Source organism: Cucurbita moschata, unplaced genomic scaffold (assembly GCF_002738365.1).
Source record: "Cucurbita moschata cultivar Rifu unplaced genomic scaffold, Cmos_1.0 Cmo_Scf00007, whole genome shotgun sequence".
Classification (NCBI taxonomy): domain Eukaryota; kingdom Viridiplantae; phylum Streptophyta; class Magnoliopsida; order Cucurbitales; family Cucurbitaceae; genus Cucurbita; species Cucurbita moschata.
Window position 1 is genome coordinate 4,516,477 of NW_019268523.1, and position 20,594 is coordinate 4,537,070.

Sequence of the window (20,594 nt, forward strand, 5' to 3'; positions counted from 1 at the left end):
CCCCCCCCCCCCCCCCAAATCATATCGTGAACGACCTATAGATGTATTATCGAGTCAGTGACGGGATTTAATAAAGTTGCAACTTTGACTAGAAGGATTTAGTATAATTTGTAAACTAAGTGTTAAGAGCCATAAATAGTTACACATCATAGCGCTGGTCAATCACATCAAGTTGACGCTGAAGCCTTTCTGTTGTCCAAATCAAGTGCAAAATGTCATAATCGAGAGTCGTGATACCAGGAACTTTCGCTGCTGAGAGAGAGAGCTTTACACCCTGGTTAGGGGGGAATAGAGAAATCAAAAGAGAGCTCGGAAGGCGAAAACTCACTTAAAAACTGAAGTCGTTATTAGAAATTTAAGATAGGTTGCAAGTAAGGATCCTATCATGGTACATTCTTAACATTCTTTACTATACAACAGAGTTAAACTTACTAATTTCTTATTTTGTAACTAATTTTCCAGTATAGTCCTCAGGCAGGCTGTAAAGTCTTACATTAAAACAAGAATGTGCTGATATGAAGAAGGAAATAATGGCATACCTCTACAAGTTCCTTTTGTTCTTTAGAGAGATACCTTGCTTTACCACATTCAGTCAAGTAACTCAGGGTAGCAGTCGCTTCATCAGGTCCTCCACAGATGTTCTGGAACTTCACCATTGTAATTACGCAGGAAGAGGTCCAATTACTATGAGATAAACATTTGACAACTTCAGCTGCTCTATCCTAGGCATGGAAACATTTCAAATTAAAGTTAAAGAAGCAAAAACCAAAGTGATGAAAAATTAAGATGAACGTTGAAGTAAATTTCAAGGCAGAACCTAACAAGTCATGTCTCTAAAAAAAGAGAGGAGATTTAAATCATATACCTGCAATACACAGGCAAGAACTATATAATCATCGGAAAGCAAACCGTCAAGGTTCTTTTTCGATGTACCCATCAAATTGCTTAGTTTTTTAAACAAGTAAGAGAGTTGGCCACCCCTTGGGTCCAGCATGTCACTACGTCTTATAATGTCGCCCTCAATCTGCATTAGATGCTGAATGGAAGGTTGAACTATTTATTATAGGATAGAACAACAACAAAGTTCAATGAACAAAAATCATCTTAGTCGAAAGGAATACCAGAACATGGTCAAGGCAGAGTGGAGCCAACCCGCCTCGAGAAAACCATTGATTCTTTATTTCAGACGGTTTTAAGAAGATGAAGTTGAATTGATGGGCAATGGTGAGGATCAAATCCCTCCAAAATAGGTATCTGGGTTCCCAATCAGATTTTTGCCCACTGAATGCCTTGAACCGAGCTGTAGCCACCAATTCATTATCCCAGTCAGGGACTTTTTCCCTGATGAACTCTCTTACAAGTAGCTCCTTTGATTCCTTTTCCATTATGTTTGCACTCTTCACACCTATGATTAGAGCTGCTTCATACTTTCAAGCCAATCTACCTGGCAAACCATGAGTTAGCAAAAACATGTATTTTGATTCTAAACACTTCCTTTACATGTTTTCAAGTAATTTCAAATTGTAGATTAATACAAAATATCATTACCTACCTATCAGTCCATCAAGCATCATTGGAACTTCTAAACACTTAAACAAGATGCTTTACGCGTCGTACACCCCAAGGGGTTAAATTACATCATTTCATCAACTAGTGAAGCAAGTGAATTCCGCTGTGCGCAGCAAAGATAATTTTAAGTGAGTCATTGAGGACTGTACAGAAAATTCTCTCTTGAAAAACACAAAACCAATAAACGTGAGAAACAGAGAAAAGTCCTTACATTGAAAAAAATTCTCCACTACTTAATGACCTAAGTTCATACCTAACAGAAAAGGCATATAGAAGATACACATCTAGGAATTCCTACAGAAAGAGAGAGAGAGAGAGAGAGACTAAAGCACGACATCCTCGTAACTTCGAAACGCCAACCAACTTTCCCCCAAGGAAAAGGTAGACTACTGAGCCATGCCAGAGTGTTCAACCAATATATAAATCTTTTTAAATATATTCTTCGACAATGACACAGATACAACTTATAGACCAAATCCTGTTCAAGTAATGTCATTAAAATTGTGAGACCCCACGTTAGTTGGAGAGGGGAACAAGGCATTCTGTGTAAGAGTGTGGAAACCTCTCCCTCAGCGAGGACACTGGCCCAAAAGAAGGTAGATTGTGAGATCCCACATCGGTTAGAGAGGGGAACGAAACTTCTTTATAAGGGTGTGAAAACTTCTCCTTAGCAAACGCGTTTTAAAAACCTTGAGGGGAAGCCCGAAAGGGAAAGCCTAAAGAGGACAATATCTACTAGTGGTAGATTTGGCTGTTACAAATTTTTTTAATCTATTCTTTGAGCACTGTCCCTTCTGGGTTAGGTATTAGCAAATTTGATCATTATATATGCCAACAGACATGTAGACGCTATTATATAAAACAACAATGAAGTAACATTATAAGAGAGTATACTCAGAATAAGATAAGAACAAATTTGATCGATATTTGGGGCTGAGAGAAAACCAAACGAAAAACTGGCATACTAAATCAAAGCTCAACTTTCATCAATTAAAAAGGAGATTGCAGAATCAAAGAAAATGAACACAGTTTATAAGTCGGTGATAAGTAAAATTACCTAGCCTTCTTTAATTAGAGCAACTATAAACCTCTTTTTCTCACTACAATCAGCATGGAATCAAGCACGCAGCAAATCTAAAGCGGAAATGAATCAAAAGCACAAACAGGTGTATGATTACAAGAAGCGATGGGCCGATTACAAAGGTAGCATTGACGAAAACGAAATAGCAATCAACCAAAGTGATTCTTCGAGACACTGAATACAAAAACTTCATCCTTAATCCAAAACCTCGCCGAAACACAAATTAAATGAAATTGAAGTAAAACAAATTATGACCTTCATTAGCAGCAATCACAAGTGTTGGCGTCGAAAATGAAGACTATATCTGGTGAAGCTTGAAGAACCCAGGAAGGGGAATTCCTAAACCTGTTCCTTCTTTTTCGTCTTCAGCACCCCCCGATTTTTTTTTTTTTTTTTTTCTTTTTCTTTGTAAGAATATTAGTTATTCATTCGCTAAATTAAAAATTGAGTGTTTGTAAGTTTCTGTATAATATTGGTTTGAACTTTTAAAATGATTTAATCCTTAAGCTTCTAATAATCTTTCGATTTTAATTTAATTTTATTTAATGAATTAATCAATTGTAAATTTTATAAAATATTAAATTTAGAAACTAAATTTATAATTTTTAAAATTAAAATGGATATATACTTAAAATTATATTAGGTTATTTCAAGTTAAAAATTCATTAATACTCTTTAAGTTTTTAAAAAGTTAAAAAAATATTGTTATATTATGTTTAAAAAAATACTCAAAATAACTATAAAAATAATAGCTTTCCTTTAAAAAAATTATTACCATTAAATATGAACTGTCTATCTACACTTCATAGATCATCTCTAAACTTTTATAATTTTTTTTTTATCAAAAGCTTAAGAATGTTAATGATACTTTTGAAAATTTATGAGTGTTTTTTAAACGTGACATTAACAATTCTGTCCATATCCTAATGATAAGGATATTTTTGAAGTTTTATAAAAAGTTCAAAGATATTTTTGGAATTTTTTTTTTAAATTAAGGTCATTATTAAAATTTATGAAAGTTCAACCGTCTTTTTAAACTATTTTTAAAGTTAAAAGGGTATTTTTTTTTATAACATTTTGAAAGTTCATACGGTATCTTTTAAATGAGTAATAATCTTTTCCTCCAAAATAACAATGTTTTTTTATTTTTTATTTTTAAAAAAGTTTAAAGATATTACCTAAACTTCTAAATAAGAACGGGATTAACTAATATATTAATTAATTAAAATTAACCACTATACAAATATATATATATATATATATATATGAAATTTCTTATCATTAAACATTAATAAAGTGACTTACAATGGGCGATCCCTAGAATTTATAAAAACTTCGCAAATTATGTCTATTTTTCTTTTCAAATAAAAAGTTCACTAATTATTTAGATTTTGATCAGTAACACAGTAAATTAAAATTTAAATAATAATAATAAGATGGAAAAGAATAATTAAAGGCATTATTGGGGCACTTATGGTAAGATGAAGAAATATAGGGGTAAATGTGGAAAAAAGTAATGCGGTTGGGGAGGGTCCATTAAAATATAATTATGGAAGAAGAGGGGTGAATTAGTTAGTGAATCATAATGGGGAAAACAAAGCAATTCCGAGTTACGTGGTTGGTTGACATTCCCAACAACGCGCCTTTGCCTTACTTTCCACCACCACTCACGCTCCCCTTTCAATCCAATCACAACTCAATTTTACTCTGTCAATTTTCGATTCAGACCTCGAGTTGTTCTTTTTAATTATTTATTTTTTAAAAAAATTTATACTTATATACGATACATATTACGTTAATTGATACATATCATAATGTATGATTAACATAAGTTACAAACATCAAATATTCTTAATTTTTATAATAATTTTAAAAGTAGGGTAAGTCAAAGTTAGATTCTAACTATATTTTCGAGTTGATCCGGTTGATTCGACCGAAAAAATTTCAACTTACGAACTGACCTAATAACTCTACTTTCTTTTTTTTTTTGCTCCGTGTTTTTTCGTAAAGATATGAATGTATAATCAAATATATATATATATATATTTTTTAACAAAAAAAATAATAATCATAGTAAGCAAAAATAATTTTAAACACCAAAATCCTGTTCAAAGTTTTATTTTCATTTTTTCAATAAAGTAAAATTCGACCAATGGAAGTTTAAATAGAATTTTTATTATTATTATTTAAAAGAATAAACTCTTATATTTTGTTTGATAGATAAAATGATTTTTTTTTTCTTTTAAAACGAATATAACTTTTTAGGGGAAAATGGATTTTTTGTGCTTTTTTTTTTTTCTCTTTTATTCTTTTTAGGGAAAATTCATTTTTTATCTTCTAAATTTGGAAATATTTTTACCTTTAAATTTTTTATTTTAGCCGACTCATCTTTAGATTTAGATAGATATGTGAATCTTTATCTTTAATTTAACTTTTTTTTTTTCTTTAACAAAATTTGACTTCCTATTTGAATATATATATTTATTTAACAAAATTCATTGGATAATGTTTTTTTTTTTTGTATTAATTTTGAAAACAAAAATCCATATTTTTTAAATTAAGAAACTAATAAATGTATTAATTTAAATTCTAAACTTTTATAAGAAAAAAAAATTAATTTTTTATCCACAAATGGTAGCTATTTTTACATATTTTTATTTATAATAAATTCAAAGTCAACTAAGCAAAATGATTATTATTCTCCAAAACTCCATTAAATAAGTAAATAAAATTAAAATTTCTCAAATTTAATGAAAATTCACCACTATCCATTTTTATTATTATACTTTCTCTCATTTACATTAATTTATATAATTAAACAAATTTCGCACACGTGTGAAAGTTGCGCCTTGTCAATTTTAAAACGAAGACGAAATTAATTCATTTATAAAATTTTATAATTTAAATTAATATAATAATTATGACGAGAATTGTTAATATTTTAATTAAAAAATACTCATAAACTTTTAAAAGTTTTATTAATATAATTAAACTTAAAAGAGTCTGTATCTTCATTTTTTTTAAGCATGTTTGAATAAAAAAAAATACGTTAATACCTTTAACGTATCACAAAAAAAGTTTAAACTTCCCTCGAAGAGATAGAATTTTAGATGTAAATGTTGTTTGAATTCGGCTTAAATTCCACTTTTTTACCTAAAATGTTAGCTTAGAAAGCAAGAATTGTCAATGCATTGGGTCCCAAATGATATGGAATTATAGCCAAAGAAAGTGACGATGATCATAAGGGCACGAACTAAGTATAATCGAGTTCATAATTTGTGGAGCTTTAGCATTAATCAAAAGAAATCATATTCAACCACCACGTGCCTTCCAAACTAAGAATAATGTGAGAGATCGAGGAGGTCAGAATATGAATTGGATTGGTTCACGTCATTTATTCAATTCATCGAATTAAGACTGACAATATATATTTAAAAAGTTATTTTCTAAATACGGGAAATATACATATTTCTCGTAATAAAAAAAATTAAAAATAAATTTGAGTTAGTTTAGTTCAACCTACGAACTAATTCAATTCATAATTTTTTTTTTTAATTAAATCCTACTGAATCCTAAACGGTATGGATTCATCGGTTTTTTGGGTCACCCGTATATCGTACGAATCTTAAAAATATACAATTTTCAACTTTATTTAATTATATTAGTAGCCTTTAATTATATGCCTCAAGTCATTCAACAACCTTATTCCCTACTAATTTTGAAATAATAATAATAAGATATTATAAAACGTGAGTGCAAACAAGTGGAACGTGTGGAACAATATTAGACGTGATGGAAGATTGTAGAAAATCATCACAAAATTAAAATGCTCAATTTTAAATGTTATAATTTCAATTATTTTAATTTTAAAGTTTTGAATTTAATTATTATAATTTCCCATAAAAAAAATTAATTATCATAAAGTTTTATTTTTATTTAAAAAAAATAGTGGAATACTAATTTAGCCTGAAATTCTTATAATTTATCGTAAAAAAGTGGGTTCTTCTACTCGAAATTATGATCAAAATTTTCAATATATAGTACGAAACGACGTAAAATTAATGGTATTAATGTAATTTTCTAAAGTTGATATTAATAGTTTCTGTATATGTATGAACAATAATTTTTTTAATTAGAAAATTTTTAAAATGGAGTTTTTTTTTTAAGTAAATAGTACGAAATTAAAAGATATTTTCTTAATTTATTAAATATAAAATTATTATTTTAATAAAAGCTTAAGCATTAAAAGCATTCTTTAATTACTCGTCACGTGTCTCCTCCCGCCATGTCACGTGAGACGCGTAGGCCCCACTCGCCCGCTCCTCAAGGGTTTATTCTTCTTCTTACGCCCTGTCCCTCTCTAACCGTCTCTAAATTATTTTCAAATTTTTTATTTTTATATTTACGAAAAGAACCTTGTAAATGGCAAATGTCCCATTTTGACCTTTTCTGTCGTCTTTCTCCTTTAAAACGTTAAAACCCCTTCTTGTCCCTTTCCTCCTCCATTTCCATTTTTTCTTCTCCCCAAGTTCTCTGTTCTAATGGCTGTTGACGTTCATTCCTCTTTTCCCAATGGAATTCGTGATCTTCCCACTAATCCTGACGAAATCGGTCAACTTCCATTAATGAATGCTTCTGATAATCCCAAGCTCGACACTAAGCTTTCAGTCTCGCCCACTGTAGATGAAAATCAGATGAAGCTCTCTGATAATGAATCTCCCTCTTCTTCTTCTTCTTCTTCTTCTTCTTCGTCGTCGTTGTCGTTCGATGTCGAGAAATCAGAGGATTCTACCCTTAACGGTCATATTCCTGTTCGTCCCCACCACGAATTGAATCTCAATAATGGAGAGATACGCGTATTGGAGCCTCATTCTCAGCTTCCTAAACCCGAGGCCCCACCTGGACTTTCCGTTTCCTCCGTTGGTGAACCGCCGTACAAACGATCGCAGAGTTTGGCCGAGAATAACTCCGTCGACATGTCGTCGATTGGGAAGTTTATACGGGAGAGAAGCAATAGTTTATCGGCCGCGATTCTCAAGCGGATTTCGTCGCTTAAGGATGAAGAGAAGGACGACGTGGACGAGAACGGGAAGTCTCAGACCGGCGTCACTGAAATCAACCTCTCCGGTTTCAAAGTGGTGGTGAAGCGGAAGAGCGATGAAGAGAGAGACAGAGAACTGAAAGGAAGAATCAGCTTCTTTTCGAGGTCGAATTGCAGGGATTGTAAAGCGGTTAGGAGTTTCTTCAACGAAATGGGATTGAGATTTGTTGAGATCAACGTCGACGTTTTTCCTCAGAGAGAGAAGGAGCTGATGAAGAGGACTGGGAGTTCATTGGTGCCGCAGATTTTCTTCAACGAGAAGCATTTTGGAGGTCTCGTGGCGCTGAACGCACTGAGAAACAGCGGCGAATTTGACCGGAGAATCAGAGATATGCTCAGCAATAAATGTCCCGACGACGCACCGGCTCCGCCGGTCTACGGTTTCGACGATCCAGAGGAGGGATCGCCGGACGATCTACTGGAGATCGTGAAATTTCTTAGACAGAGATTGCCGATTCAGGACCGTCTGATCAAGATGAAGATCGTCAAGAACTGCTTCTCCGGCAGCGAAATGGTGGAAGCGCTTATTCAGCGCCTTGATTGCGGCCGTAGAAAGGTACGCTCTCACAGTGACATCCCCTGTTTTTCTCCTTCTGCCATTAGAGTTCCGTTCTCTGTTTTCTAGCCGTTGGATGGAATGACTATCACACTTTTTGACCTTCTTTTGAAATGCTACGGTCGACTGAAGCTGCCATATCATCACATCCTGCTCCGCGAAGCACTGGACTGCTTTCCAATTCAAAATTTTCAACCCCATATTGTCTCCCTCATACCATATATATATATATATATATATATATATATATACATGTTCTAGTAATTTAAATGCTTAATTAAGGTATTAGTAATCTAATCTTAATTGCCCAAATTTCCATGCCCACTCCTTTTCCAAAACTATAATTCAAATATAAATCAATTAATAATTTGTATTCCTTTACTAGTCGACGAACCATATCATAAATTTATATTAACTTTCGTACTTGCTCCTCTTATTATAAATCTTACTTCATTCATTTTTAAATAATAATTTGTAGGCTGTTGAGATTGGAAAGCAGATGACCCAGAAGCTCTTTATCCATCATGTCTTTGGGTAATCCTCTCTCTTATTGCTCCATTTTTCTCTTAGTTTGGTATCCCAATGATTCATAAGAAGTAAAAAATGGTATCAATTTAGACCCTTATTAGAATTTTGTTTTCAAGTTGGGTATGATTTTTCATTGGTTCATAAGTGTTCGAGTGTTCTTCATTTACTTCGGTGATAGTTGTTTTTGAATGGAATCAAATGAGAATAGGCGTACGTCATTAATAATGGTTCTAAATTGATTCATTTATAAAAAATTAGAGGGGGATACAATTATGAGTTAAAAGAACTTGAAAATTTAAGGATTAGAAGAACATTTTGTAATGTTTGTCGTGGTTGAATTACAGGGAAAGTGAATTTGTAGATGGGAAACATTTCTACCGTTTCCTTGAGCATGGGCCATTTATATCCCGGTGCTTCAATTTCAGGGGCTCAGTTAATGACAATGAGCCCAAGCCCACCGCCATGGTTGCACAAAAACTAGCCAAGATCATGTCCGCCATTTTAGAGTCCTATGCCTCTCAAGATCTCCAACATCTTGATTATCTCACCATTAGCAACACCGAAGAGTTTCGAAGGTACAATTTTCAAGGATATGGATAGATAATTTATGAGATTTTAGTCAAGGATAGTGATCAAATTGCCCTGCAACTCTTCACAAATGCTTGATTCCTTCACCAACTTATGCAGGTACATGAACTTAATTCAAGATCTTCACCGCATGAACCTCTTGGAATTGTCACATGATGAAAAGTTGGCTTTTTTCTTAAACCTGTACAATGCTATGGTCATCCATGGCTTCATACGATTTGGACGAGTAGAGGGTGTAATTGACAGAAAATCCTTCTTCTCCGACTTCCAATACTTGGTCGGCGGACACCCATATTCACTCATCGCCATAAAAAATGGGATTCTTAGAGGAAATAGAAGGCCACCCTACTCCCTTATCAAGCCCTTCAGCGCTTCTGACAAGCGATTGGAGGTAAATTTATCTCATTTCAACTTTTTTAAGGATTATGTTCTGCTTACCCTTGGCTCATACCAATCCTTTTGTGATACTTTGTTCTGATGCTGTTTGATTAGTTAAGATCCTACTTTTTATCATTAGATTGGGGAATCTGCCCCTTAATCAAAAAGTATAAAGGTAAAGCGTATTTTATCTTTTATTGACATTCTCGACATTCCCTATGACTCGTGGACTTGGAAAAGTAACGTTAGCCAAAATTAGCATTAGTTGGGGCGGATATAACATCATAGTACTCATAACATATTCCACTATCACTATATTTATATGCGTACGAATATACAAAAATTGTATAAACGTTTCAAAACTACGGTTGATTTGGATGAAAATTGGGACTCAATATGATGTTTGTGTGTTTTGTTGTGGATGAATGGATGGCATCTTTAAAACTGAGTGTGTGAATGAATATGATGAACAAATGTCAGCTTGCGTTTGGGAAAGTGAATCCATTAATTCACTTTGGACTGTGGAATGGGACAAAGTCTAGCCCAAGACTCAGATTCTTTACTCCTCAAGGAGTGGAAGCAGAGCTAAGATGCGCCGCAAGGGAGTTCTTCCAAACTGGGGAAGTGGAGGTTGATTTGGACAATAGAACTGTGCATCTCCCTGGAATCATCAAGTGGTTCGTCCTCAAACTCTCACTCTTTCCCTTTTTTGTTCTTATTGTTCTTCTTGTTCTCTGCCACTGGATAATACTAAATGCTGGTTTCTTCATTTTTTTCAAGTTTACATTTCAAAAGAATCCTTGTTAGATAGAAAGCATCATCAGGATTAAAACTTCATGTTCTTCTTGTTCTATGCCACTGGATAATACTGCATGCTGGTTTCTACTTAAATTTTTAAGTGTAACCGTCCAAGCCTACCACTAGCAGATATTGTATTTTTTAGGCTTTCCCTTTCGGGCTTCCTCTCAATGTCTTTAAAACGCGTCTATTAGGATTAGGGAGGGTTTTCACACCCTTATAAAAAATGTTCCATTCTCCTCCCCAACCGATGTGTGATCTTACAATGACCCCCCTTCGGGGGCCAGCACCCTCCCTGGCACTCATTCCCTTCTTCAATCGATGTGAGACCCCAATCCACCCCTTTTGGGGCCTAGCGTCCTTGCTGACACATCGTCTCGTGTCCACCCCCCTTCGGGGCTCAGCCTCCTCGCTAACACATCGCTCAGTGTCTGGCTCTAATATCATTTGTAACTGTCCAAGCCTACGGCCAGTAGATATTGTCCTCTTTGGGCTTTCTCTCAAGGTTTTTAAAACACATCTACTAGTAAGAGTTTTTCACACCGTTATAAACAATGCTTCGTTCTCCTCTCCAACCAATGTGGGATCTCACAGTCCACTCCGTACCAGCCCAGATCTCACATCAAGTTCACATTTCAAAAGAATCCTTGTTATGCTACACATTCTCCAGCTACATTTGATGATGAAGAACATGAAAAACGATGAACTTTTGATGGAAAATCTGGTGGGTTGGGTTTGGTTGTTGCAGGTTCAGTGTGGACTTCGGAGCAGAGAAGGAGATTTTGAGGTGGATAATGAGGTTCTTGGATGCCAAAAAAGCAGGCCTTTTGACGCACCTTTTGGGGGATGGAGGTGCTGTCAACATAGCCTACCAGAACTATAACTGGACCATGAATTCTTGTTGATGCAGAGGACAAAAAGCCTCAATGATTTTTGGTTTTCGGGCTTCGTCTTGGCATTGCCACCCATTATTGTAAATAATATCATAGCTTTCTTCTTCTTTGTCAGTCAGTCACCCCTCTGCTATGTTTCCCTCAGACTGCCAATTTTTCTGGGGATATGGAGCGGTGTTGTTGGGGTTGGGGATAGAGGGGTAGAATGGGAATTGGATAGCTTCATTATTTACAAACCATTAATCTATATATAGCCTTATTTCATTTTGATTTAATCTTTTTTAAATATCTATTTCAATTTAGGAATGACTAAGTAGAATTATTAAGCATGTATTAAATAAGCAACATTCTAAATATTATATTTGTGACAAAAAAAAAAAAATCCTAAATTTTGCCATTTTAAAAAAAAAATCATTATTCTTTTTTAAAGAGAATGCAAAAGAAAACAAAACTAAATTCATAATCTCACAAATCTGTTATTTATAATCTATTGGTATAACAAGTCGACAATCAACCTTAGTAGTGTGCATAGAAAATAATATTGATATAATATTTTTATTGTACCGTTAAGGTACATCAATAATCTAACTTATAAATAATTACCAATTATAGCATATAATTCAACCCGTCTAGACATACCCAAAAAAGAGTTCAATGTTTGAAATTATATAAAGAAAAAAAGACATCACAGGCCTATATAGTAATAAATTTAGAGTATCATTTGAATTTAACCCTATAAGTAGTAAAAATTTCCGAAATACAGTACCTAATAGACTCATAGACTACGACTTTAAATTGATGTTCATTTATAGTAGGAGACCACTAAAATAAAATAATGGACTATCTAGCAATAATATAAAAGCTATATAGAAGTCACATTAATCCCACACTTATCACATTATTTAATACTTTTTGAATCCTAAAAAGTTGTTGACTAAAATCAAACTAAGAAAACATTAAATTAGTGAAGTCAAACCTACCTAAACAAACCATATTAAAACATTTTATTACTCAATTTCATCTCAAATTAATCATAAAAGCTAAAACCAAATCCCTTACAGTAAAAGAAAAAATATATATATATATATATATATATATTTTTTGCCGAAAGTGAGATACGAAAATAGATATTTATTTCCATATTATATATATTCTGATGCTGAATGAAGGGTGAAGGATTGAAAATGGTGAAGAAGAAATGACTGGTTTAAGGTAAATAATGTAATTTAAGAGCTGAAGATGTTGGCGTGAGACAACAGCTACTTGCATACTTATATTTATATATATTTATATATTCATATTCATAGCCTTTTAAAGGAAATTTTTGGTTTTGAAGTCCAAAGAAAAGGGGGTGTGGAGAGTCCAGAATAATGGGGCATCAAATGCTTATGGGGATTCGCACTGTTCCAGAATTCCAAGATCTGCACCAACCTATCCATTATTTATTTCAAAATCACAGACCCCTCTTCTTCTTCTTCTTCTTCTTCTTCTTCTTCTTCTCTCTCTAAAATTTGAACTCTTCTTCATTGGTGGAGCTGCGAGAGGATTGGAATTGAGTGACCCAGATGAGCCAATATCAAAATTTCGGGGCTTAGAGGCTTGTGGGTGCGTTGGATGGTGGCTCGGAGAGGCTACCAACAATTCAAATTCGAGGGCTCTCTTTATTAAAGCTTTGTAGAGTCGAACCCAAAGCCAATCAGGGCTCCGTCGGAAAGTTGCACCCAAAAAGGTGACTCCTACCCTTACCTTCTTTTCTCTCTCCTCTCTCTCTCTCTCTCCTTTTCTCTGCAACTCTTTTCCATTTGGTGCTTTTAGGGCAAATCTTCTGCCATTTCGATCGTTACCCAGATGAAATCAACGTGAGTAATTTCTCTTCCTTGTTGTTTTTTGGTTTGAGTTCTTGTAATTTTGCTGTTTTATGGGTTTTTACTGTTGATTTGTGGAGTTTTTTCAAGCTTCGTAAATGGTTTGTGTTTAGATGGGTGTTTGTGTCATGGGTTTGGTGTTTGTGTGTTCTTCGGGTTTTATGATTCAATTATCGTGTTGTTCTTCGTAGGTTGGATATGGTTCAGCTGAGATTCCTGTGAGGGTTGCTGTAAATAGGAGGATTAGTAATCATGGCAGCTGAATCAAACAGGGGTTTTCACCAAACGTTAAGTTCTGCTTTGAATCGCCACGCTATATCTTTTCAATCTACTGCAACAACCAGCAGCTCAGAGATGATGACAATGGAGAACTACTTTGGGGTCAATAACGCGTTGGACATAATGTTTTCGGGGAATTCGAACGTTGTCAACAATAACAATCATCCTGTTATTAGCCAAGCTACCAATTCATCTGGTTCTCTGCTTCTTGATACGGTGCCAGGGCTCAAGAATGATGCTGGGTTGGCAGTGGAATGGTCTGTGGAAGAGCAATTCAAATTGGAGGAAGGTCTTGTCATGTAAGTTCTTTCTTTAAATCTTCTAACTTTTTGTTCTTGTCGGATTTGTTGGTTTTAGGATTGTTGAAACTTATGTTAAGAGATGTCTTGGAGAGGAATTTTCAGTGTTGTGAATTCTGCACGTTTTGTTTTACATGGGTCTATTGTGCTACATACCGAACAGTCTGATGCATACTGTGAGATGTGAGATCCCGCATCGGTTGGGATGAGAATGAAACATTGTTTATAAGGGTGTGGAAACCTCTTCCTTACATACGTGTTTTAAAAACCTTGATGGGAAGTCCAAAAGGGAAAACTCAAATAGGACAATATCTGCTAGCGGTGGGTTTCGGCCGTTACAAATGGTATCAGAGCCAGACTCTAGGTGATGTGCCAGCAAGGAGGCTGAGCCCCAAAGGGGGTGGACAAGAGGTGGGTGTGTCAGTTAAGGACGCAAGCTCCGAAGGGGGGTGGATTGGAGGGTCCCACATCGATTGGAGAAGGGAATGAGTGCCAGCGAGGACGCTGGACTCCGAATGGGGACAGATTGTAAGATCTCACATTGGTTGAGGAGGAGAATGAAACATTCTTTATAAGGGTGTGTAAACTTCTCCCTAGCAGACGTTTTAAAAACCTTGAGGGAAAGCTCGAAAGGAAAAGCCTAAAGAGGACAATATTTGCTAGCGGTGGGCTTGGACCATTAGACATCCAGAAAGCAAGGCGTATGAGTTTTAGATCAGAATTGGAATCCCCCTTACATGTGGTTCCTTACCCCTTGGTAGTTCTTTTATGTTAAGAGTTATTCTTCCTGGCCTGCTTGATAAACTAAAGCTCTCTTCATGTGCAGCCTATTTTTCTATAAATAAAACCATAGAGATCCCAATGGTCATGCTTTCTTTCTTTCCTATTTGCAAATAATATCAGCTTTCTTTTCTCAGTATTTTCACTATTGTTTGCTTTCCATTTGATAGGTTTGCTGATGAACCAAGCATTTTGAGGTATATCAAGATCGCTGCCACGTTACGTGATAAAACTGTTCGGGATGTTGCTCTAAGGTGTCGGTGGATGACTGTAAGCACCTCCATCTTATAAGATACTTCTGTGTAAAATATCATTACTCTGCCTTCTTCAAGTTCTTATAGAAGACTAACAAACTTCTTTACAGAGAAAACGAAGGAAGCCCGAAGAACATATCGGAAAGAAAGCGATCAATCGAAAGGTACTTCTATGAAACTTTATGCGTATATCTGATGTTGGTTTGAGGATCCAATTTCCTAAAGATTGGGAATGTTCAGGATAAACTGATGGAGCCATCTTTAAAGATAAACACACCTTCAGCCCCAGGACCCAGCATGGCTGCATATTCTCATATGATGCAGCATCATATGAATGGAAAAGAAAGAGCGCCTTCTGAAGGTCGGCGTTCTTGAAATTTTCTTCCTCTATACTTACTTATTGTAGTCCTTAGCAACCACTAATTATTCAAGCTTCTATTGAGACTTTTTTTTTTCTCATCAAAGTCTCAGAGATTAGCAGTGCAGCTGCGCATCTTCTGGAACAGAATGCTCAAGCTTTTAGTCAAATTACTGCCAACCTTTCCGTGTACAAGGTGAATATCTATCAGCTTTTAATAGAGACTGCTTTCTACTGGAACCATTTGCAGTTCATATCAATAGTATTGGACTACTCTGTCACATTTCACCTGCCTAGATGACTAAATACTATCAAATTTCATAATTTGAAACCGCAAGATCGATATCAAGCTCTATTGCTACATGGTCTAGTTCTTAAAAAGAACTGCTACCTGATATAAATGTAAAAATCTTCTCGTGTCTTGAAATTTTTATTTTCTTTCGTTTGTTCCGGTTCGGCTACTCACTATGCTACTGTTGGTCCTTTTTCAAGCAGTTGCAGGATAACATTGATCTTTTCTGCCGGACAAGGAATAATATTATTGCTATCCTAAATGAGTACGTAGATATTCCTTCCTTTCAAGCCCAGTCTTTGGGCGGAACCATCATCTGTTAATGGAGATTTTCAATTCTAATTTTTGCAGAATGAGGGAAACTCCAGGTATATTGAGCAAAATGCTACCACTTCCTGTATCTATAAATGAAGATCTAGCAAATAGAATTTTGCCCAGCACAACCTGGTAAGATCTCTAACAAATATGTTGGCCAGAAAGTTTCTGTTTTTTGGAGTGTATTTTCATCTACTTAGAGTCAAAAGGTGCTTTACCATAGGATTAGGAATGTAGATAGATGTCTATGCAATTCCTTGAAAAAGAAAAGACGGATATAGGAGCAAATTCTAATGTATTCTTCTGTTTTTGAAATGGTTGGTCAGAATTGGACCGGCTCCATTCTTTTGGCCCTTGGTTGTGTTTTATGCTTACACCAGGGCCATTGCAGAGAAATATGAACAAGAAGAAAGATGATGATGTAGGGCTGATTGGTCAGTTAGCCCACTGCCTGACCAATCAGACAAAATCAAATGGATGGCTGAGAAAAGAGTGATTGATCTTGATGTCATGTCTCTGAGTTCCCTCCCCCAGCACACAAAATATTACCAGGGAAGCAAGTGTCAGCTGCTGCAGATATATTGGTTGGGAGATCTGAGTTAAGGGAGGAAGAGAGAAAGGGGAAAATATTGGATCTGCTGCTTCCAATTTGTACTATTTTAGGCATTACCTAAAAATAGAATCGTTGTGCACAAATACTTGATATCAAAGTATAGCAGTTCTGTAGTTATCTGTGTCTGTGTGTGTTGAATTTTTTGACACTTTCCTGGTGGAACCGCCCTCCCATCCCATCCTATCACATCCCATACCTGTGTGCAGTGTCTCTATCTCCCCCTGCAATTATTCATAAGCATTATATACATACAAATCTTCTGACATGTCCTAAATTACAGGATTACTCTCCAAACACTAAAACTATCAGAGCTGTGCCTACTTTTGTACCTAAAGTTCTTGCAGACTATTTAGTTTCTATCATTTTCAGCTGATTATAAGATATATCTTTTCTATCAAGGGTTTAGGTGTTTAAATAACTCTTCTTTGACTCATGGCTTATTCCTATTTGCTTTCTTTCCAAGTCTTTGTGACACAGTTTCGTGTGGAACAAACTATCTGATGTTACAAATAAATAACAATAAAGTGCATGACAGTTGGACCATATTTTTATAATAAAAGCATAGACAGGTGTACAGAAAAAACTAATTTTCTCAGTTTCTACCAACTCTCAGGATTTGTGATTTATTTCCTTGGGAGAAACCGTTGTCCAACATCAGTGCTCGGTTTCTAACATCAGTGCTTGTTAGGTGTTGAATTGAAAATTGAATTCAATGGCTTGTCGGGTTGATTTAGCTTTTATGCAATTTCAAATTTCACGCAGCTGTTGGCCCGTTACGTATCACCGCTAGCATCACAATTTTAAAACACGTCTAATAGGGAGAGGGCTCTACATTCTTATAAGGGATGCTTCATTCTTCTCTCATTCTTATAAGGGATGTTTCATTCCTCTCTCTAATCGACGTGGGATCTCACAGTTTACCCCATTTGAGGGTCCAGAGTCCTCGCTGGATGTCTGACTCTAATACCATTTGTATCAGTCTACTCTACTGCTAATAGATATTGTCCGCTCTAGCCTATTACGTATCATCGTCAGCCTCACGGTTTTAAAACGTGTCTTTTAGGTAGAGGTTTCCACACCCTTATAAACAATGTTTCATTTCTCTCTTCTACCTATGTAGGATCTCTTACTATTCTTTAGCTTTAGTTTGTGGCCTTTAAAGTGTCCTAAAATAGTCTATATGATACTTTTTAGTAAATCTCATAAAAGAGTCAATGTGGTCTTGCAGCTGGTTTATCGACCTACTAACTAATATTCCCTTGGTTCAAAAGGAAGACTAAAGATAAGACTAAAACGCGTTTAAATAAATGTGGTCAGTATGGAAAAATTCAAAGTCAGAAGACTAATGGCTCCTCCCTTAAAAAATAATACACATTACTTACCCCTTCATCTGAGTTTTGAAGCTCTTCAGTTCACACTCTGCTGCCTGTTTTCCCTTTACACGCCATGCCTTCGCTGTGGATAAAACCAGATAATTCCGCCATAACCCACTTGCCATAAAGCTGCTTCTCTTTCAGCTAATTCATAAATGGGTATTACACTTTTGTTCCTTTTTCACTCGCTTTTCTGCTGCTTCTTCTATGCTCACGTCTCCATCTCCATCGATGCAAAGTGCCACCCTGCTGATATCAAAGCCTTGAAAAGCTTTGCCAATGGCCTTGACTCTCCAGTTCAAGGCTGGGACTATGGCTTTTCTGATTGTTGCAAATGGAGAGGAGTGACCTGTAATACACCAGCAGCGTTGAAGCTCAACGATTCCAGTGTTTTCTCCAGAGTTGTGGCTTTGGAACTTCCCCAGGAGGGGTTAAGAGGAAATGTTTCGGAGTCTTTGGTAGATTTGGTTTATCTAAGAACTCTTAACTTGTCAACCAACTTTCTCTCACGTTCTCTTCCGGTGAATCTCTTCTCCCTGCAGAGTTTAGAGGTCATTGATTTGAGTTCTAATGATCTCTCTGGTTATGCGCCATGGAATATCAGTTCATCCTCCATTACGTTTCTTGACATTTCTAAGAACAAGTTCATTGGAGATGTTGACCCTGGCTTCTGTTCAACTGCAAAACAGATCCAAGTATTGAAACTTTCTTCAAACAGATTTCATGGGAGAGTTCTTCCAGGTTTTGGGAATTGCAGTTCCTTGGAACATCTCTCTCTAGCTTCCAACTTCCTCTCTGGTGATTTGCCTCAAGATCTGTTTGCATTGTTCAACCTCAAAACCCTAGAACTTCGTGATAATTGGTTTTCCGGGGAGTTGAGTTTTCAACTTGGGAACCTCTCGAATCTCGTCTTCTTGGATGTTTCATCGAACAATTTCTCGAGATTGCTTCCGGATGTGTTCTTCAATCTCCGGAAGCTCGAGCAATTCGCTGCATCGTCGAATAATTTCTCTGGCGTTTTGCCGGTTTCGTTGTGCAATTCGCCAACCATTTCATCGCTTAGTCTTGACAACAATTCATTCAGTGGTTCAATCGATGTTATCAACTGTTCCGCCATGGTTCGTTTGGTTTCTTTGAATCTTGGCTCGAATCATTTCACTGGCCGAATTGAGAGTCTCTCATCTTGCCATCAACTACGCATTGCAAATCTTGCCAAGAACAGATTCGAGGGGGATTTTCCAGAAAGCTTCAAGAATCTCAGATCACTTTCTCACTTCTCGATTTCAAGAAATGGCCTCCGTAATCTCTCATCAGCTTTGACAACTCTTAATCATTGCAAGAACTTGACTGTGTTGATTCTAACATTCAATTTCTATGGAGAGATTATGCCTGCAAATTTAAACTTGAGATTTGAGAATACAAGACTGTTTGTGATTGCAAATTGTGGACTCACCGGTTCGGTACCGCCATGGCTGAGCAATAGCGCAAAGCTCCAGATTCTGGACCTGTCATGGAACTCTTTAAGTGGAGAAATTCCGTCTTCCATTGGTGACTTGCGACGCCTCTTCTACTTGGATCTATCTAACAACTCGTTATCCGGCTCAATCCCTAGGAGCATCACGCAATTTCATAGCCTCATCGATCTCAATAATTCATTGAAAGGGGAAATATTCGAAGGATTCTCGTTTTTCAGCAGAAAGAGCCAATCCGCCGGACGACAATACAAGCAACTTTTAGGGATGCCGCCATTGGTGGATCTCAGTTACAACGAATTGAGCGGAATCATTTCGGCAGAATTTGGGAATCTGAGAGATCTCCATGTATTAGACCTCAGCAACAACAAATTATCAGGAAAAATTCCAAATACTCTATCAAACTTGACGGATTTGGAAAGCGTGGATCTCTCCTACAACAATCTAACAGGAACTATTCCACCTTCATTGGCGAATCTCAACTTCCTTTCAACGTTTAATGTGGCTCACAATCACCTTCACGGCCGCATCCCTTCGCAAGGACAGTTCCGTACATTTCCGAATTCGAGCTTTGTGAGTAACGATGACCTCTGCGGGCTTCAAACATTTTCTTGTGAGGAAGAATCTGAATCTGACGACGAAGAGAACTCGATTGGTGAAGATGAGGATGAAAGCTTGAGGTCACTTGTAAGCGTGCCATTGAGTTTCGGAGCAGCCGTCGGATTCGTTTCGACAGCCGCCGTTTGTTTCTTCTCCGGCATGATGTTTCCGAGGGAGAAGAAAAGGGAATTCCGACGACTTCGTCATTGAAACCGATCAAATTCAGGGGAATTTTGGAGTTGCTCTGTTTCTCCTCAGATGGAGAAAATCATCCGGATACTAATTTGAGCATAGTCTATATTTAATTGGCTTAAATTCTTAATTTATTTTTAGTAAAACAAACTTATTATAAAGATTTGAACAGAAACATATGTTAATTACAGCTTGTTATACTCACTTTTTTAATTCGATTTTGGTTGGATAGCACTCATAATCTCTTTGCCAAATCTCCCATTGAAAAATATGTTAAGAACTCACCCCAGCTAAGTTTTAGAAGTTTCTAATTAGATTTGGATGAAAAATGTGTTAAGATCGCACGACAACGCGCACACTCGAGAATACAAAGAACAAAAAAAATGTAAGGAGAATATTGGCTAAAAAGG

The 20,594-nt window shown here is 36.0% G+C and overlaps 4 protein-coding genes across 11 annotated transcripts in view; 3 read left to right on the forward strand and 1 right to left on the reverse strand.

The window, feature by feature from the left end:
• The window catches only part of LOC111444939 (charged multivesicular body protein 7), a 5,396-nt gene extending 2,345 nt beyond the window's left edge, over window positions 1–3,051 (reverse strand). Inside the window, exons 1-6 of one of the 5 annotated variants that reach the window (XM_023083092.1) lie at window positions 2,906–3,029; window positions 1,553–1,672; window positions 1,122–1,440; window positions 866–1,036; window positions 540–722; window positions 144–274 (exon numbers count right to left, since the gene is read on the reverse strand). In XM_023083092.1, the coding sequence (XP_022938860.1) occupies window positions 144–274; window positions 540–722; window positions 866–1,036; window positions 1,122–1,385 (749 nt within the window). In that variant the 5' untranslated portion in view covers window positions 1,386–1,440; window positions 1,553–1,672; window positions 2,906–3,029. Of the gene's footprint in view, window positions 1–143; window positions 275–539; window positions 723–865; window positions 1,037–1,121; window positions 1,445–1,548; window positions 1,673–2,905 lie in introns of all 5 variants that reach the window. The other 4 variants (XM_023083089.1, XM_023083091.1, XM_023083090.1 and 1 more) reach the window with 4 other exon arrangements.
• Window positions 3,052–7,137: 4,086 nt separating this feature from the next.
• On the forward strand, window positions 7,138–11,600 carry LOC111444703. Its single transcript, XM_023082712.1, has 6 exons — window positions 7,138–8,307; window positions 8,786–8,841; window positions 9,180–9,410; window positions 9,523–9,814; window positions 10,282–10,478; window positions 11,348–11,600. The coding sequence occupies exons 1-6, from the start codon at window positions 7,192–7,194 to the stop codon at window positions 11,502–11,504; spliced, it is 2,049 nt and encodes a 682-aa protein (XP_022938480.1). The 5' UTR covers window positions 7,138–7,191; the 3' UTR covers window positions 11,505–11,600.
• Window positions 11,601–12,820: 1,220 nt separating this feature from the next.
• Window positions 12,821–16,670, forward strand: LOC111444848. 4 transcript variants are annotated; one of them, XM_023082926.1, is made up of 10 exons: window positions 12,823–13,221; window positions 13,308–13,351; window positions 13,549–13,935; window positions 14,886–14,985; window positions 15,080–15,133; window positions 15,210–15,330; window positions 15,435–15,523; window positions 15,823–15,884; window positions 15,971–16,066; window positions 16,261–16,670. In XM_023082926.1, coding segments are annotated over exons 3-10 (849 nt in total). In that variant the 5' UTR covers window positions 12,823–13,221; window positions 13,308–13,351; window positions 13,549–13,609; the 3' UTR covers window positions 16,262–16,670. The 4 variants fall into 4 exon arrangements, with proteins under 4 accessions (XP_022938697.1, XP_022938694.1, XP_022938693.1 ...); XM_023082929.1 differs by having other exon boundaries at window positions 12,821–13,351; window positions 16,326–16,670; XM_023082925.1 differs by having other exon boundaries at window positions 12,823–13,351.
• A 1,254-nt stretch (window positions 16,671–17,924) lies between these two features.
• On the forward strand, window positions 17,925–20,433 carry LOC111444844 (phytosulfokine receptor 1-like). The gene has a single exon (XM_023082922.1). It carries the CDS (start codon window positions 18,076–18,078, stop codon window positions 20,200–20,202), a length of 2,127 nt encoding a protein of 708 aa, XP_022938690.1. The 5' UTR covers window positions 17,925–18,075; the 3' UTR covers window positions 20,203–20,433.
• Window positions 20,434–20,594: the final 161 nt, after the last annotated feature.